General features: G+C 43.8%; 2 protein-coding genes across 2 annotated transcripts; both read right to left on the bottom strand.

Annotated features, from left to right (window-relative positions):
- Positions 1–1791: 1791 nt before the first annotated feature.
- Positions 1792–3348, bottom strand: LOC306914997 (inosine-5'-monophosphate dehydrogenase 1b-like; the record flags this gene model as incomplete). The annotated part of the gene is made up of 1 exon (XM_079492239.1): positions 1792–3348. One exon carries the CDS (start codon positions 3346–3348, stop codon positions 1792–1794), a length of 1557 nt encoding a protein of 518 aa, XP_079348365.1.
- Positions 3349–6495: 3147 nt separating this feature from the next.
- aldoab (aldolase a, fructose-bisphosphate, b) lies at positions 6496–11057 on the bottom strand. The gene is made up of 7 exons (XM_079493398.1): positions 10946–11057; positions 9176–9294; positions 8386–8652; positions 8088–8248; positions 7432–7690; positions 7095–7294; positions 6496–6960 (listed from the first exon to the last, which is right to left on the bottom strand). Exons 2-7 carry the CDS (start codon positions 9285–9287, stop codon positions 6868–6870), a joined length of 1092 nt encoding a protein of 363 aa, XP_079349524.1. The 5' UTR covers positions 9288–9294; positions 10946–11057; the 3' UTR covers positions 6496–6867.
- Between the last annotated feature and the right edge of the window lie 6455 nt (positions 11058–17512).

Here is a 17512-nt window from a genome sequence, read left to right as displayed (position 1 = left end):
CAAGATTAAAACAAACAATAAAAAACACAACATAAAGTCACTTGCCGTGAGTAACTTAAAAGATACAAAATAGAAACAAAATGTGAAAAACAAAGTCGCAAAGCGTTTAATACAGAACACCAACAACAAATGACTTAATACAAAATAAACATGTCAATGTAGCAGGACCATAGTCTCTGTTTGTGGCCAAACAGAGACTAGCAGGCTCCCAGTGGTAAGTAACTAAGTCCATTTACTCAAGTATTCTACTTTTTTTTTTTTTGAGATTTTCTTTTTCTTTTTCTCTCTTTTTTTGAGTGGTGCAAACCACTCCAACAACCAGCTTTGTCTGTATGTTTGTGTACCTGTACCTGTACCTGTCCGTGCACAGGTGAGCATGGTTGCTATGGTTAGTGTGAGACGTCACTGACATAGCTGATCAGACTATATAAGACCTTACACCACTCAGTTCACACGGGTGTGATTTTTTCTTCTTTACTGGAGTATTTCAAAATTTTAGTGCCTTTACTTCTCCCCACTATCCACTACAATTCTTTGTAACTTTAGTTACATTGTAGATTTGTACAAAACATACACGTACATTCTACTCTTGGTACATTTTTGTACTTTTACTCAAGTAAATTTGGAACTCTGGACTTTTACTTGTAACAGTAATTCTACATTGCAGTATTGATACTTTGACTTACTGAATATCTGGTTCCATCTCCTGGTGGAACTGAGAACAACAAGGGAATGCACGTCACATGAAAGGTGAGTGAAATCTGGATGGGGAGATAATGGCACATATATAATGTCACTGTTGTCACAGTGACCTTTCAGATTATAGTCTACTGTACTTAGTGTACTATACTTGTTTTATAGCCTATACGTCGAGCCCGAATGCGAGAGCCGCATAGTGGCCCGCTACTGTTGTTAGTGTGGTTTCCAGAAGGCAACCAGATAGTAGTTGTCTAACTTTATTTCATATAAACTTGTTAGGGTCCCTGTGATGTCATGTGGGTCAATACATAAAAGCAAAGCAAAGTTACTATATTTACCCAGGGTATCTGGGCTAAGCTCAAGAACTTGTTTCCAGCCAGGCCCTGCTCATAGAACATTTCATGGTAGTGGTTCAATGCCTTGCTCAAGGGCACTTCAGCGGTGGTAATTTTAACGTGTCGGACAGCTGATTCGAACTGACGACCTTCCGGTATCAAGACCGCTCCGCAATCTGTTCGGCCACCGCTGCCACACCATCATACTGTACTTATTGCAACCACAACTGCATTTCCCCAGAATTGCGCCTTTCTAGTTTCAGTAAATTGTCATTGAGCCTCGTGGCCTAAGTCTGCCCAATCAATGGCCCTTGGGCCAGATAACAAAAAAATTAAAGAATAGCCGGGTACGTGGCATTGCATGGCTGAAATAGGCACACAAGTGTTGTGTGTACAGTACACAGATTGTCTTGTGTAATCAAGTCAAGAAATAATTAGTATACATGTACAAAATAAATACCCAGTGATAATGTCCCCCCCTTGTGCACATAGCTGAAGTTACTGAAGAATTCTACATACTGTAGGATGGACAATCAATGATGATAACTAAACAATAATTGCATTTATATAAACGTACTTTTCATATTATCACACGCCATGATTCGCTCCTGTAATTTTCACAAGCAAAATAATTAAAATGAAAATGTATATAGATTTAAATTCTAAATCAATTGTTTTATTATATATTTATTTTCAATCAATTATTATTAAAATCTGCGATTTGTTTATATAATCGATATCGCTCAACTTTCCTTGCTCAGTAAAGCCGCTTCTCGTATGAATGCAGCCCGTGAACACCACCTTCCACCTGTGCAGACATGCTCCTCTTCTCAAACCTCAACTCTCCAGAGTACATCATGCCATGGAGGACATAGAGGCTCTTTGCTCCAATGTCCTGGCAGCCATGCTGAATGCCGGATATCAGGTAGGGGACAAAGTTAAGGATGGATCCCTTGTCCTGGACAGAGCCCGACACCCCTTGGGCGACCTTCACCTTGTCACCCTCACTGAAGTAGCGTTTCTGGCTGCTGGTATTCTTTTCCATGGCATCCAGAGAGCCCATACCACGGTACTTCTTCACCCGCACGCCGTCAGAGAAATAGTACTCTCCTGGGGCCTCTGTGCTTCCTGCTAGCAACGAGCCCATCATCACTGTTGACGCCCCAAGGGAAAGCGCCTTCAGTATGTGCCCAACGGTCTGGATGCCACCATCGGCGATGACTGGCACCCCAAAACGCCTGGCGTACTCTGCCAGTTTATACACGGAGGTACCCTGGGGCCGCCCGCATGCTATCACGTCCTGTGTGATGCAGATTGAACCACTGCCCATGCCCACCCTGAGAGCATCCACTCCAGCATCGATCAGGTTCTTGGCCTGGGCTACTGTGACCACATTCCCTCCCACCACTTGCAGTGTTGGGTATTTATGTTTAACGTAACGGATCATGTTGATCTGATAAACAGAGTTGCCTTGTGAAGAGTCGAGTACGACCACGTCCACTCCGCCTTGGACCAGCAAGTCCAGCCTGCGCTTGTCGTCCTCTCTGGTTCCGATGGCGGCGCCACAGAGCAGCTGTTTGCGAGAGTCTTTGGACGCCAGTGGGTAGTCCCTGTTTTTCTTCAGGTCTGTCCTGGCGATGATGGCCACCAACTCATCGCTGTCATTCACGATGGGAAGCTTGCCTTTTTTACTGCGTTGCAGGATGCCATTGGCTTCTTTTAGTGTTACACCAGCCGGAGCGACTACCAGCTCCTCTCTCTTGGTCATGGCCTCCTCCAGAGGTCTGCTGTGGTCTTTCTCAGACAGGAAGTCAATATCTCTGGAGGTGATGATGCCAACCAGCTTGCTGCCCATCTTTCCGGTCTCTGTGACGGGGATGCCAGAGAATCCATGTTGAATCTTGGCTTTGAACACGTGTCCGATAGTATGGTGTGGACTCATCACAAGTGGATCTGTGATAAAGCCTTGCTCGAACCTCTTGACTTTGCGGACTTCATTGGCTTGGAATTCTGGTGTACAGTTATGGTGGATTATACCAATGCCTCCCATGAGTGCCATGGCGATGGCCATGGCCGACTCTGTGACCGTGTCCATGGGCGACGAGATGAGAGGGGTCTTCAGGGTGGTTTTCCTGGTCAGGGCAGACGTCAGGTCCACTTCGTCGGACGTGAAGTCAATGAAGCCGGGCAGAATCAGGAAGTCATTGTAAGTGAGTCCATCTCCGGCAGAGAACAGCTGCTTCGCTGAGAGTCCATCGTCCAAGTAGTCTGCAAAGCTCTTGGTAGCTGATGGTGCACGCTTACACGTTCCCATGCTGAAAAGTCAACTTGAAAAACCTCACTCTCTCCCGCTCACATTCGGACCTTAGATCCTTTCCTCTATGGTAAGTGTATTTGTCATCTCAACACACTTAAGTCTGGAAGCCCTTTATCCACTTTTATGCTGACCACAGCTCTGTTCTGATGTCACTCACAATACAAACTGTTACTGTTGTTGCATGCCTAACAATGCTGATTTATGCAGGCATCCTTATCTGCACACATTTCTCTCACCGGCAGTTTCCTTCTGTTCTCTTCCATTGAGATAAAAGGGCATTAATCCAACCAACATTCAGTAGGCCATATGCGTACAAATGTAAGTTGTGTGTGTTCTGCAGCAGACCAGACCCACTTCACATGATGTGATGTAATTGTTTTGGATGCATAGTCAGTTTGTCCAGACGACAACAGCCATCTGACATCACTCTGACTCAGACATAACCATGAACATACACGACAACAGCCATCTGACATCACTCTGACTCAGACATAACCATGAACATACCCGATATATATATATATACTGTCAGGCCCGGTTCTTCCTACAGGCCGACGAAGCAACGGCTTCGAGCGCCATGGGGGAGGGGCGCCAAAAAAAAAAAAAACATTTTTTTTTCTACTCTGTCCCAAATCTGTCTGCCCAGTGTCCCCCCAGTGCCCCCCACTGCCTCCCCAGTACCTCCCCAGTGTCTCCCCAGTGCCAGTGTCCCGCCAGTGCCTCCACAGAGCCTCCCCAGTGTCCCCACAGTGCCTCCCCAATGGACCCCCAGTGCCTCCACAGTGTCCCCACTGTCCCCCCAGTGCCTCCACAGTGTCTCCTCAATTTTTGGGACAGAGTAAAAAAAAAAAAAAACTTTTTTTATTTTTTTATTTTTTGAGGGGGGGGGGGGGGCGCCGTGAAAAATCCTGCTTGGGGCGCCAGATTGCTCAGGACCGGCCCTGTATACTGTAGGCAGGACCACGGCCACATCACTCTGACTCAGACATAGCCATATACAAACCTGATAACCAGGGCCACAGATTCGACCACTATGCCCATGTGCATATATAGGGCCGACGGGAGCGTACCTATGTTCCCCACCATGCAAAAAAAGGTTCTTTGTTCCCCACTTAGAATAAACCTAAACCTAAACCAGAAACCTAACCTAGTAATTTCAGTAATTCTAGTAAGACTAAAAGTATTTTAGCAACTTAGTCTTACTTTTAGTAGCAAATTCTGATTTAAGATCAGTCTTTGAACAATCCATTGAACTTTAGGCCTGCCTAGGCAAACTATCTAGTCTTAGCCAACTAAACATTAACACTGGCATAAAATAAACTAAAACATAATTGCTCAGACTCAAACATTCTTTGTTCTGTACTTATACATACAATTGTATAGTACAAAACACTGAAGTCCTTAGACCAGAAACCTAACCTGGGGAACATAGAACCTGGGGAACATAGGGATGACCCCGGGCCGACCGACTCACACCAACACACCTAATTATTCATTTTCATTATTTCATAACATTATGTTGGTTATATTTGAATCAGTTTAAATATTGATTTCTTCCTGACAATTTGCTGCATGTCACTCCTCTACTTTCTTTTGATTGATTGATTGATTGATTGAATAGCTTTTAGTCAGAATGAAAACAGCACGTGGTAGGCCTACAGTAAGACATTAAGGCTAGAGGCTAGAGTATCCATTGTGGTCCTATATGTAATCAATTAATCAACATAAGAACTGAACTGCTGTCCCCCTGTCTGAATCTTTAATACCGAGCATTACAGAATTTGAATATCTTTATTCCATGTTGGATTTTCCTATTAGTATACCCATGTACAAGCATGAAATCCTGTCAGACTTTGGCCACTAGAGGGCAGAAGTGTCCTGAAATTCACAGTTTCTAACATCTCTCTCAGTCTCTGTCTCTCTCTCTGTGTGTCTCTCTCTCTCAGCTTTCAGAGCCTCTGATAATGAAAGAGCACTTCCTACACTCGGTTTCATAGATATGTTGTGCATAGCAATAGATATCCAGCAACAAATATAAAACACTAACTTGTCTCTGAAGCTGGTAGAAATAAGTTGCAGGCATGCTTTTGCTAGAGTAATATCAAAGATGCTTTGTCACAGATGTAGAATCAGATGTTTCCGATCAATAGTCTGACCTTTAGCTATTAAAGCACTGACAACATATCTGATCCTGTATCATTGATAATTTGTAACCATCTGACTATCAAATTCATCACTCATTCAATGGCCTCTCCACACAGTATCTCCCTCCCTCATCCTTCTCAAACTCCGGAGATGTGTTGAGCACGGGGTCCCAAATGTTTCAGTAATAAACGCAATAAATCACATTTTATTTTAATTGGGGACCACCCGAATTGTAGGCGTTACATTTAGTTTGCTCACAACGCCTCGCAATGCAAGTCGTTGTATATTTGACAATTTGGCCATTTTGCTCTGTATAGCCACTGCATCAAGTTCCTGAAACCCTCTTTCTGTGCTAGGGGAAGTATAAATGAGCTCAGTTCCACTGAACTGTGAGCCTCTGGGCGGAAGAGCAGAAAATACCATTCTCACAGAATAAAGCCTTATTTAGCTATACTTTGTTGTGTGCTGATCTACAAGCTCGATAGAGGGTTGAGAATCAGATCAGTCTGTAGTGTTTTTCAGAAGCATCGCTGAATTTCAACATGTGTGATAAGCTGTTTCCACACAACTGGTATTGCGTCAGTTGCAGAAACTACAGGAAGGAAATAGTCGAGGCTATCTGGCATACACGGTTTGTCAGGGTTGTGCAAAGCTGTCGCTTGCTGTGGGTGTCAAGAACAGTTGTGCTCCGAGCAATGCATCCACAAAAACCTTTGAAGAAAGGTTCAATGATATAATAGATTGAACTTGAAAAGATTTAGCTAGTGTTCATGGTGACCGAACCTAATTGTACCAATATTTCCATCAAGTTTACAAGTAGTGGTGCCAAGTTACTAGTAGTGCCAAGTTGAGCCAGATACATTTGTGTCAGACACAAGGTCAGGTTAACTATCAGCAATATTTGTAAATAAAAGGTCGGTCCTATTTCATGAATTGCTATTCAAACAATGCAATCTGTATGATCAATTACATCCAATAATGAAGAGGAAGAGAAACAAGTTGTGATACTTTAGTATTTTATTCCATGGCACCAGTATAAACATATATACCAGACTTGGTGGAAACAGTCCAAGGAACAAAACAACATGTGTAAAAACATCATGTGGAAATCTTTTCACCTGGAAAAAGGTGCTTTACAGCAAATACACGGTGAGGGAATGGAGGCAGAATGTTTTGCAGAATCTTCTCCCTTTCAGCAAGAACCCAAAGAACAGGCTTTTGCAACTTTCACTTTAACTTCTCACAGACGGGATGCAAAAGGTCAAGAGAAAGAGAGAAAGAGAAAGAGAGATATCTTCATAGGCAGAGCCTAGAAAGGCTTGGCCGTTTCTGTTGTACCGGGATGGTGAAGATCGTAGAGAGTGTCCATGCTTAATAAGCGTGGTTAGCCACGTACAGTGAATCTGCGCCAGCGGCGCTGGCTCCAGCAGCAGCATATTTGCCGACACAGGCCAGGCTGTTGGCCTGAAGAGAAGAATAGATCAATATTAGACAATGTACCAATATCAATATGACATAATGTGCCATCAAGTTGCATAAACATTAGATAATGAACCCTCAATATTAGATAATGGATGTCAATAGTAGTAGTCACATACTGCAGCTCTCTTCAGGAACTCCTCCTGGCAGGCTTTGCCATTCTCCTTCTTGCCTCCCCATGCTTTGAGGGCAGAGGCCTGCAGGGCACGGCCGTAGGAGAAGGTAATGGCCCATGGCCTGTGCAGAGAGCATTTGTTCATGGCGTTCAGGTTGATGGATGCCTCCTCCTCACTCTGGCCACCAGACAGGAAGGTGACGCCTGGTGTGATATATGGAGGAAAGAGAGATGAGAAGAGCAAAAATTCTGTGTTCATTTAGCTCTAGTGTGTGTGTGTGTGTGTGTGTGTGTGTGCGCGCGTGCGCGCGTGTGTGTGTGTGTCTGAAAGCGTGGCTCACCGGGGACTGCGGGGGGCACGGTGCGGCGCAGAGCAGTGACGGTTGCCATGGCGATCTCCTCGTTGGTGTACTTGTGAGAGCAGGAGTGTCCAGCGGTGACCATGTTGGGCTTGAGCAGGGTTCCCTCCAGGTAGACGTGGTGGTCATTCAGGGCCTTGTACATGGCGGCCAGGACCTTCTCGGTCACGTACTGGCAGCGCTTCAGGTCATGGTCGCCGTCGGGGAGGATCTCGGGCTCAACGATGGGGACAATGCCGTGCTGCGGGGGAGGGAGGGGCGAGACGTAAACCACTTTAAACCCCTGTAGTCTAGAGAGAACTGTGACATACTGTGGGGCTTGTATGTAGGCTAATGTTCCCGCCAGAATGTGGAGGCTGGGTGTGGCTGTACTAGAGATGGTTACACGAATAAAGCATCATTGGTGGCCATGGTAATACTGTTTTTTTAGATGCCCTACTCTGTATACGTATTTAAAATAAATATGACTTTTAAAGGCAGTTTATTAAACACTTCAAATCTATCATTTCTCAAAGTGCAACCGCCTCAATATGAAAAGGAAGTAAGCGTTTATGCACATTTTATTTTCACTTTTTCTGAAGTGAAACCATTAACAATGATGAAGAGTTCAACAACTCTCTGCTGTGTCTGTGTCTTACCATCTGGCAGATGCTGGCATAGCGGGCCAGGACATTGGCGTTCTCAATGATGGCCAGTCTGGAGGGGGTGGTGGGGGTGATCTTCAGCACACAGCGCCACTTGGCGAAATCTGCACCGTCCTTCTTGTACTGGGCGCAACGCTCATACAGGCCATCAAGACCTAGGAAGAGGAGAGGGGATAAAGGTCTGATGGTTTACAACTTTACACTGAGAAGCATAAGTAAAATAACAATAATGGGTCAAAGTCGGCCTAATATTGAGGCATGCATTTGTGTCTAGCGACAGATGTTGGCTCACCCTGGGTGGTGGTCTCGCCGTTGGTTCCGGCAAGGGGGACAACACCTTTGTCAACCTTGATTCCAACAACCATGCCTCTCTTCTTCAGGAACTCGGGGAAGAGCACGCCATCGTCGGTCTTCTGGTACAAGGTCTCGTGGAAGAAGATCACACCACCAATAGCTGGCTCCATGCGCTCATCAGCGGTGAAGAGCAGCTGGCGGTACAGCCTCCTGTTCTCCTCAGTGTTCTCAGCATTGATGCTCTGGAAGCGCTTGGCAACGCTGCCTGCATGGCAGGGAAGGGAAGGGAGAAACAAGGGTTAGCGTGGGTCTCATTTTATCCTCAGCCATTTAACTTCTGAAGACAGATGTTGTGGTTTTAAAGCTGCGAGGAAGCCGTGAGGAAAGTCACTGGTGAGATTACATCCCGTGCAAATCCCAACGGGAAAAGGCAGGCCGTAATGACCACTATAAGCACCAAGTTAAAAAGGGACTCATTTTACTGTATGGTTCGGGGGGACAGGGGAGAGGGAAGGACAGCATTTTACTGTATGGTTCAGGGGGACAGGGGAGAGGGTTTACTGTATGGTTCAGGGGGACAGGGGAGAGGGTTTACTGTATGGTTCAGGGGGACAGGGGAGAGGGAAGGACATACTGTATGGTTCAGGGGGACAGGGGAGAGGGAAGGACATACTGTATGGTTCAGGGGGACAGGGGAGAGGGAAGGACATACTGTATGGTTCAGGGGGACAGGGGAGAGGGAAGGACAGCATTTGAAAGCAGTACAATGTTTTAAATGTGCTCTTTACCGGTAGACTCGTCTGCGGCGAGGATTCCCTTGCCGGGAGCGACGATCTTGTGAGCAATGTCACTGAGCTCCTTCTTCTGCTCAGGAGTGAGGAAAGGGTATGCGTGAGGCATCCTGACTCTGGAAAACAAAAAGAGGGGGAAGAATGTGAGGGAACATTGGAGTATATATAAGCAGAAGACACAAAGTGTCTAATGTTGCACTGTATAAGCACTTGTAGGAAGTCCAGACCCAGCACATTATTGTTGAGGTTATTCAATGAAAGTCCAACTATCCAACTTAAAAGGATATATTAGCAACATATGCTATTATCTTTTGGGTGTTTGTCTCACAAGCTACTTGTCTCACAAGCTACTCTAAAGAGGAAGTATAATTGTTCTCCTTTATCTGAGTATCTTTTGGCGCAAGAGTGTGCGGGTTCCCTTCTCTTTTTCTTTATCCGAGTGCCTCGGTTTGTTCCTCCTATAGTATGTCTGCCTGTGTGATTTTGAAACATTCAACATTGTTGCAAGTACAGCTGTTGCAGACTGGCTTTATGCATATGCTATGGTAAGAGCCCTGCACCCAACTCCCACCCCCCAGCTAACACAATGTGCAACCCCACTTTGCTTATGCACTCCACTCCCTGCATTCGGGTGCCTGTCCTGTCATGGCACCCACATGCCATGATGACAGGCATGTGGGTGACCTTTTCTGTTTTCTGGTCTCTTATCCCTGACCTTTCCTTTCCCCTTGAACCCCCCACCCCTCCCTCATTCCTCACCCCTGCTCTTCTACCGCACACACGTCCTTTAACACCCCCCTCCCCCCCATGCTCTAGCTCTCTCGCTCTCTCCCATTCCTGTCTGCTGCCACTATCAACTGGCTGGACTAAATATAAACACTGTACACTGCAGCTGCCCTCAGTGGTATAAAGTGCTATGGCGGAGCCAGAGGGAGTTACGTAAGAGAGACTTGAGCCATGCACTGTGATGAGAGCAATGACTTGGTCAATGTTGTGACGCACCAGCATGACTACAGAAAATAATTGCAATGGAAAGTCTTGCAACAGCGTTTGCATCAGTATGATAACGAAACAATTATGGTGTCAGATCACTAGTAAAGTAGGTGCCATAGTTGAGCTTGAATGAATAAACTGACAGTTCTCAAGTAAATAAGTCATGCATACAGTGTCAGTAGCCTATGCATGTTCAGGACCAGTAGGCTAGCTATATGCACTTTCAGAAATAGGAGGCACTACCAGTTTTAAGTTGAACTGTTTAATATGTAGTTATAGAGGCAAATGAGTTAGTTAGTTCTTCATGGCACCTCAACGCTATGTTTACATATACTGCATATACTGCTCCAAAGAGAGTACATTGAAAGGATGGAAAAGGAGACTAGTTCACTCACTTGCAAATTCGTTGAATTAAGATTAATGTCTCCCATTCATTGCTCCAGGCTACGCGTCATTTCATCACAGGTTGGTATCTTAGTTTTCTGGTCTATAGCAATTAGCTGTCTGTTGTCTTACTAAAGGCTGTTATTCCCATGAATGTGTATGCTGAAGAATGTTCTACCAATGCACTGCTGTAACACTACTGTTATTATGCCAACATACGGCAACCAATGTTGAATACATGGATTCAACTATTATTATTGAAAGAAAATCGAACCAGAGATTGTCCTTCCACACAGAAAGATTAGAGTTAGAGTCAAGATTAAGATATTTTTGCTATGGCACATCTAGTTCTTCAAGTCAAGAGGGTCTTCATAATAACAGTTCAATTACCTTTGAGGTTTAGGAGAGCTGGGAGAAGCTGGAGGAGGTGCAGATCTGGTTCTAGTCCGCGACAACTATTGGGCCCGCAGACCCTTGTATTTATCCACCCATTGTGACCCCTCACATTTCAGCCGCCCGGCTAAAAAAAGAACAGGACGCAACCAGAGATGGCTCGTGACATTCAAAAAAACTGTGCTGGAGTAACGGGCCGGCGTATGGCAAGCAAAAGGGCAAACAGTGATCCAATATGAATCACAGACACAACAGGGGGAGAGACAGAGAGATTTGGGATGGGAAGGAGGATGTGGGGGATTGTTGGAAAGAAGAAAATAGGTATAAAAGAACGTAGACATATAGGTGTAAAGAGAATAGAGCTTGAAGGTCATCTAGAACCGCAAAAGCACGGTAAAGGATGGCCTCACAGCGGGCGGATGTCCGACATACAGAAAAGAACAATTTTCTCCCCAAAAGGTTTTTCCTGATCTTTTCTCTCTCTCTTTCTTTTCGTGTGCAATTTCTCTAAACTTGTCAGAGGTTTCTGTATAGGCTTACTTACATAATTCTGAAATAGAGGGTATGCGCATGCTTAAAGTGAATGGCACATCGAGTGGCAAATCGAGTGGCAAAGCAACATGCAAAGTGAGTTTAACATTGTTTAATGTCGTTTAATGCAATCAGATATGACTTTTCTGTGTGGATGTATGGGCTGTCAAGGCTGTCCTCCATAACTTCCTGGTTTGATGATGATGTCACATGCATACCCTCTATTAACCTATAATACGTTCATGGCACCTAAGTACTGTGGATTTATCGGCTACATGCAGTATTGAAAAGAAAATATTATCACAATTGTAGGTTCAGCTAATCGGGTATTAACATGCCGATTCAGTGACATATGTTTTTTGACACTCAATCAAGGATACAAGGATTACATGAAGAGCATCTCAGTACCCAGAGGCCTAATGAACAGACAGAAGATAGAACGCACGCACGCACGCACGCACGCGCGCGCGCACGCACGCACGCACGCACGCACGCACGCACGCACACACACACACACACACACACACACACACACACACACACACACACACACACACACACACACACACACACACACACACACACACACACACACACACACACACACACACACACACACACACACACACACACACACACACACACACACACACACACACACACACACACACACACACACACACACACACACACACACACACACACACAGGGGGCTTGTCTGCCCTTTGGGTATGGGGGGGGTGGTCGCCCGGGCAGGGGTCTCGATGCGTTGCATCGGGGGCTTTTCTTGGGGCGGTGGCCCTGCCCCCTGGAGGGGGGGGGGGGGGGGGGGGTTGCCGCCTTTGAGTGGAGTATGCATGGGTCTGCTCTTATTGTAATGTATTTATATACTGTATGGATGTATTTCCTGAATGGGAGTCTATCAAAACTCAAAAACCACTTATTGTCATTGTTCTTGCCATGTCTTTGTATATTCAATCTTTTTATTTATAATAGTGTTGTGCCTGAGCTGTTTTTCTTTTCTTTTCTTTCTTTTCTTTTGTTGTTATTATGTTCTTGTTGTGTAATGTATGTTTGTTGTCCTTACATTTGTTAAAACCAATAAATATACTTTATAAAAATAAAAATAAATCGATAATCGATATTTTTTTAAAAATTCTGTTGGAAAGGCAATATTGTCATCCAAACAGGACAGGCCAAAGGGTGCCTGGGATGTGTCTGTGTAGCTGCATGACTGAGAGGAGTGTGAGTGACTGAGTGTGAATGGAGATTGATTCCAATCAAGATACAGGTTTGGAGGATTTAGCAGGTGTTGGGAATTTACCTAATCAGGCCTAGGCTAGGGTTGCTATGGTGATCAATTGGCTCAACACTGGTCTAGGGACCACCAGTGGTCCTTGAGGGGGTTCCAGGTGGTCCTCATAACCAAATGGACCCTTATCAACTCTCAAGAGTTAAAATTGTTGTTAATCATCTACATCAGGGGTTCCCAAACGTTTTTGGCTTAGGTACCCCTGGGGGGGGGGGGATTTTTTTATTTGTAGGGTTCATTAAAAAAAAAAGTCCCCCCCCCAAAAAAAAACGATTAATCGATTAATCGTTAATATTGAATTATAAAAACCGATTTTCATTTTGGACACACACACACACACACACACACACACACACACACACACACACACACACACACACACACACACACACACACACACACACACACACACACACACACACACACACACACACACACACACACACACACACACACACACACACACACACACACACACACCATGTGACAATATTGCTAACCTGCCCTTAGAAATTCTATCTAGCACATCCTGATCCTAGACCTTTTCGTGACCTTTTTCATTAGGCTAACTGGTACTATGAAGTGGCCTGAGGAGGCGGTCTTGGTAAAGGTTGCACATGGACAAAGTTAGCCTGTGTCACCTACTGTGAACTTTGTGAGCATTTATCTCTCTCTGAATTTGCCAAACACTTTCCTCCAACCATTTTTAACATGGCATCCATGTTTTGGGCAATTGACTATAATTATTTAAAAAAAAGTAAAAAAAAAAAAGATTGAAAATAGCAGATCTACAAGCTCCCATTGCAAGCTTGTCACTTGGCTATTTTAGAAAAACAAAAGTATAAAATGGGCTTAATGAATAAATAAATGTTATTTATATAGCACCTTTCCAAATAGTTACAAAGTGCTTTACAGTTATAAACATCAATCATAAAAGACATCAAAGACAATTGAAAAAACAATATTAGGAAAAACATGTTTTTAAAAGCTTTTTGAAAGAAGACTCTGTTAGCCTAAGAGCCAAGGGCAGGGTGTTCCAAAGCAAAGGTGTTCTGCACCATCTGGAAGACGAGATATGTTTTTTTTTGCTCATACCTGAATAGAGGGAGTTACAGTAATCAAGTCGTGAAGGTATGAAAGCGTGTTTGAGGGTTTCCAGGTCTGCATATGACAAAAATTACATTTTAGCAATGTTCCTAATCTGGTAGTAGCAAGACTGGAATACTTTGGTGACTTACAGTAGGTGTAGAAAGAGAATAAAATTCGCACTCTCAGTTGTAGTAAGAGTCTTATTTAATAATGTAGAGAGTCCACAGCAGCAGTCAGACCAGACAAACGCATTTTGGTGCGCAGGGCCTTCGTCAGTGTTAGAATTTGCAAAGCAACGGAAATGTCATGGTTATATAGAAGTTCTTGATCAATTAAAATCACACCCGTGTGAAGTGAGTGGTGCAACTGTACTGTCACTGTACTGTACTAGCACACCCGAAAGCATCATATATACAGTTAATATGTGCGTGTGTGTTTGTGTGTGTGTGTGTTAGGTTGCGCACAGGTGGTGAAAAACAACCATGTTGTTTTCGTGCTCATACCCAGACACCCACCCAGCCAGCTACCCAGCCACACACATAGCTCTGTAAGGGAGTGGTTGCACCACTCAAAAAGGACCATACAGCCTAGGCTAGGCTAATTTGATTGTTTTCCAATCAGGTTAAAAAACTACGGCAGGGTAAAACATGGCAGGCTGCATAAGACGATGATCTTAGTACACTGTGCTGTAAGCAACACAGCTGCAGCTAATCAAATTAATATGGGTGTGTTAAATGTAAGTGTGTCAATACTGCATGCTTGCACATTGGCACACAAAGACCACTGGTGCCGGGGGCACCAGTGGTGAATTTTAAAAAGTATATTTGAATTTTAAAAAGTTCAAATATGTTTAATATTCTTTTAAAAAAACCTCACAAATATCAGAACTACAAGCCCATGAAGCATTGCATAACTACGTGTTGTGACTTGTAGATATGATGTTTATACCTGTATTAGCCAGTAAGTATGAAATACTGTAGGTTTAAGCAGGTTAAAGTGATTGTGATGAAGTAACACATTTTGCTGGAACACCCCAACAGCTATTGGTGATAGGTGATAGGTCAATGAAAAGAGCGTGTCACAGATATACCAGGAAATGATACATTGCCCGATGTGAAAAGTCATGGCCTTTGCTCACCGTTACCATGAATATGCTATGCAGTGATCAGCTTGCATGACATTCTATGATTCTATCAGGGTGTGCTACGGGTTACGACCTCACTTCCTAAATGGAGACTGTTGGTTGAATGAGTCCGCTTTTAATAACAACTTAAGTCCTATTAAACATAGTGTCAATAACTGATCTATAAGCACACATTGCGTTCATAACACCACAGTGAAAGTGGTTAAAGATGTGATAATCAAAATGAATTCATGCTATTGTTGCTGTGGGGCATAAACATATCTTATTTCCATATTTTAACGTTTTGTGTTGCGCACGAGCGTGTGCATGTGAAACCCAGTGAGCAGGTCAGAAACCTGGGTGGATGTTATTATAGATGCAGATCTGACATTCAAAAATTAATCGCTAATATTATTAGGAATACATAATATCATAAAAAAGACATTTCAAAAGTTTGACAATATTTGTCACAATCTCTCTGGAAAACTGCTCCAACAGGTTAGATTACTGAACTTTTGCTGAACTTCCCTAAATTTGAAGACTCCTGTTTGAAGACTCAAGTTCATTCACAATCCTGCAGCTCAATGAGTGCTCACTCAACAGCCATAAAGAAATGTTAATCCCTAGACTCCTTCAAAACCACTCTCAAAGAGCACCTACGGACAGCTGCAATTTAAAAAAAAGTCCAAAGTCCCCCCCCCCCAATACTGTACATGTTTTTCTTTCTTTAACTGTATATAACTGTATCTATCTACTGTATCTATACCTACCAACCTACCTACCTACCTTCCTTCCTTGTGTAATGTGTATGATTACTCAATTCAAACCAAAAAGTGGATCAAATGAGATGGGAAAGGGGAAGTGAACCCAAAAAGGAGACCTACAGTAGAGCTAGAGAGTTGAAACCCATTTCCAAAAACAAAATGTCCATACTGGGCCCCATTGCATGGTCCTGATAACAGCTGATAATGCATATTCTATGCACTTATAACACTCAACTGGTGTGCATAAAACATGACTAACTATTCTATTGCACTCAAGGCCTGATGGAGGAAACCATTTAGAGACATCTAGAGGCATGTGGAGACATCTACTGTTAGAAAAGGGGAAGCTCACAATTGATCAATAGAAATAATTTTAGAAACAGTGTAGGCAAAATACTGGATTTCTTGTACTTCCATCTATATATTATTAACATACGTCTTAAAAGCGTTACCACAGCACTCAATAATTCTTGTCTACTTCACCAGCCTGTTGGCACTGAATAAAAATAACATCAGCAAGTGGCAGCAACCACTTCCAAGTGGCATCAACCACTTCCTTTTCTCAGTGTCTCGTCATCATGTGTTCATCTCTTTCAGAGACTCATGAAACTGTCAGCTTTCTGTTACATTGTAGCAGCTAAAGCATTTTTATCTCTGCCAATAGAGGGTATGCACATGCATAAAGTGAATGGTAAATCGAGTGGCAAATCGAGTGGCGAAGTGATTGGCAAAGTGAGTTTAACATTGTTTATCGTCGTTTAATGCAATCATATTGGACTTTTCTGTTTGGATGTATGGGTTGTAGAGGCCAGAAAGTAGTTTTTTGCCACTCAGTAGGTGTTCCCGCATAACATCCGGGTTTGATGATGATGTCACACGCATACCCTCTATAGGCCGGAAGATTATGTTTTTGACTCCAAAAATCTTTGAAAAACGAATCTATAATCAGCTCTCACAATATCAGGTTTTAGACCACATTTTCCCACCACTGCCTTGCTAAAATTCACCAAAGATGTACTGCTTCTTGATAAGCTCATTGGTTTACAGCAAAATGCCATTCTCTGATTGAATGCGTATCTCCATAATAGGCACCAGTATGTTGTCTCACAATCACAAGGTACCCAATCTGATTACTCAATTATTGAGAAAGGTGTGCCACAAGGTTCTGCCTTGGGTCCACTCCTTTTTGAGTGGTGCAACCACTCCCTTACGGACTTATGTGTGTGTGTGGGTGGGTGCCTGCCTGCCTGGCTGGCTGGCTGGGTAGGTAGGCATGAGCATGAAAACAGCATGGTTGTTTTTCACCACCTGTGCGCAACCTAACACACACACGCACATATTAACTGTATATATATGATTTCGGGTGTGCCAGTACAGTGACAGTACAGTACAGTACAGTACAGTACAGTACAGTACAGTACAGTACAGTACAGTACAGTACAGTACAGTACAGTACAGTACAGTACAGTACAGTACAGTACAGGGACCGGCACACAGTAACTCTGTCATTTCTCAACCGTTTTGGACACAGGGCGGCACGTCGGAACCGGCCCGGCCCCCTGGGCGCGTTCCTGGGGGTCTGGAACTTCAACCGTGTTCAGAACTGGCTCCACAGTAACAAATTACTTTTGAATAAGAGGAAGTCCTGCAGCATGGTGTTTGGCACACGACACAGTCAAGCAAGCACACTTGGACTGTGCATACATTTTTCAAATGGCTCTCATCTTGAGAAAGTCGACTCATTT

The sequence above is a fragment of the Electrona antarctica genome, assembly GCF_951216825.1.
Source record: "Electrona antarctica genome assembly, chromosome: 22".
NCBI classification, from domain to species: Eukaryota; Metazoa; Chordata; class Actinopteri; order Myctophiformes; family Myctophidae; genus Electrona; species Electrona antarctica.
The sequence above is the reverse complement of the archived record's forward strand: the minus strand, read 5'-3'. Positions and strand labels throughout refer to the sequence as shown.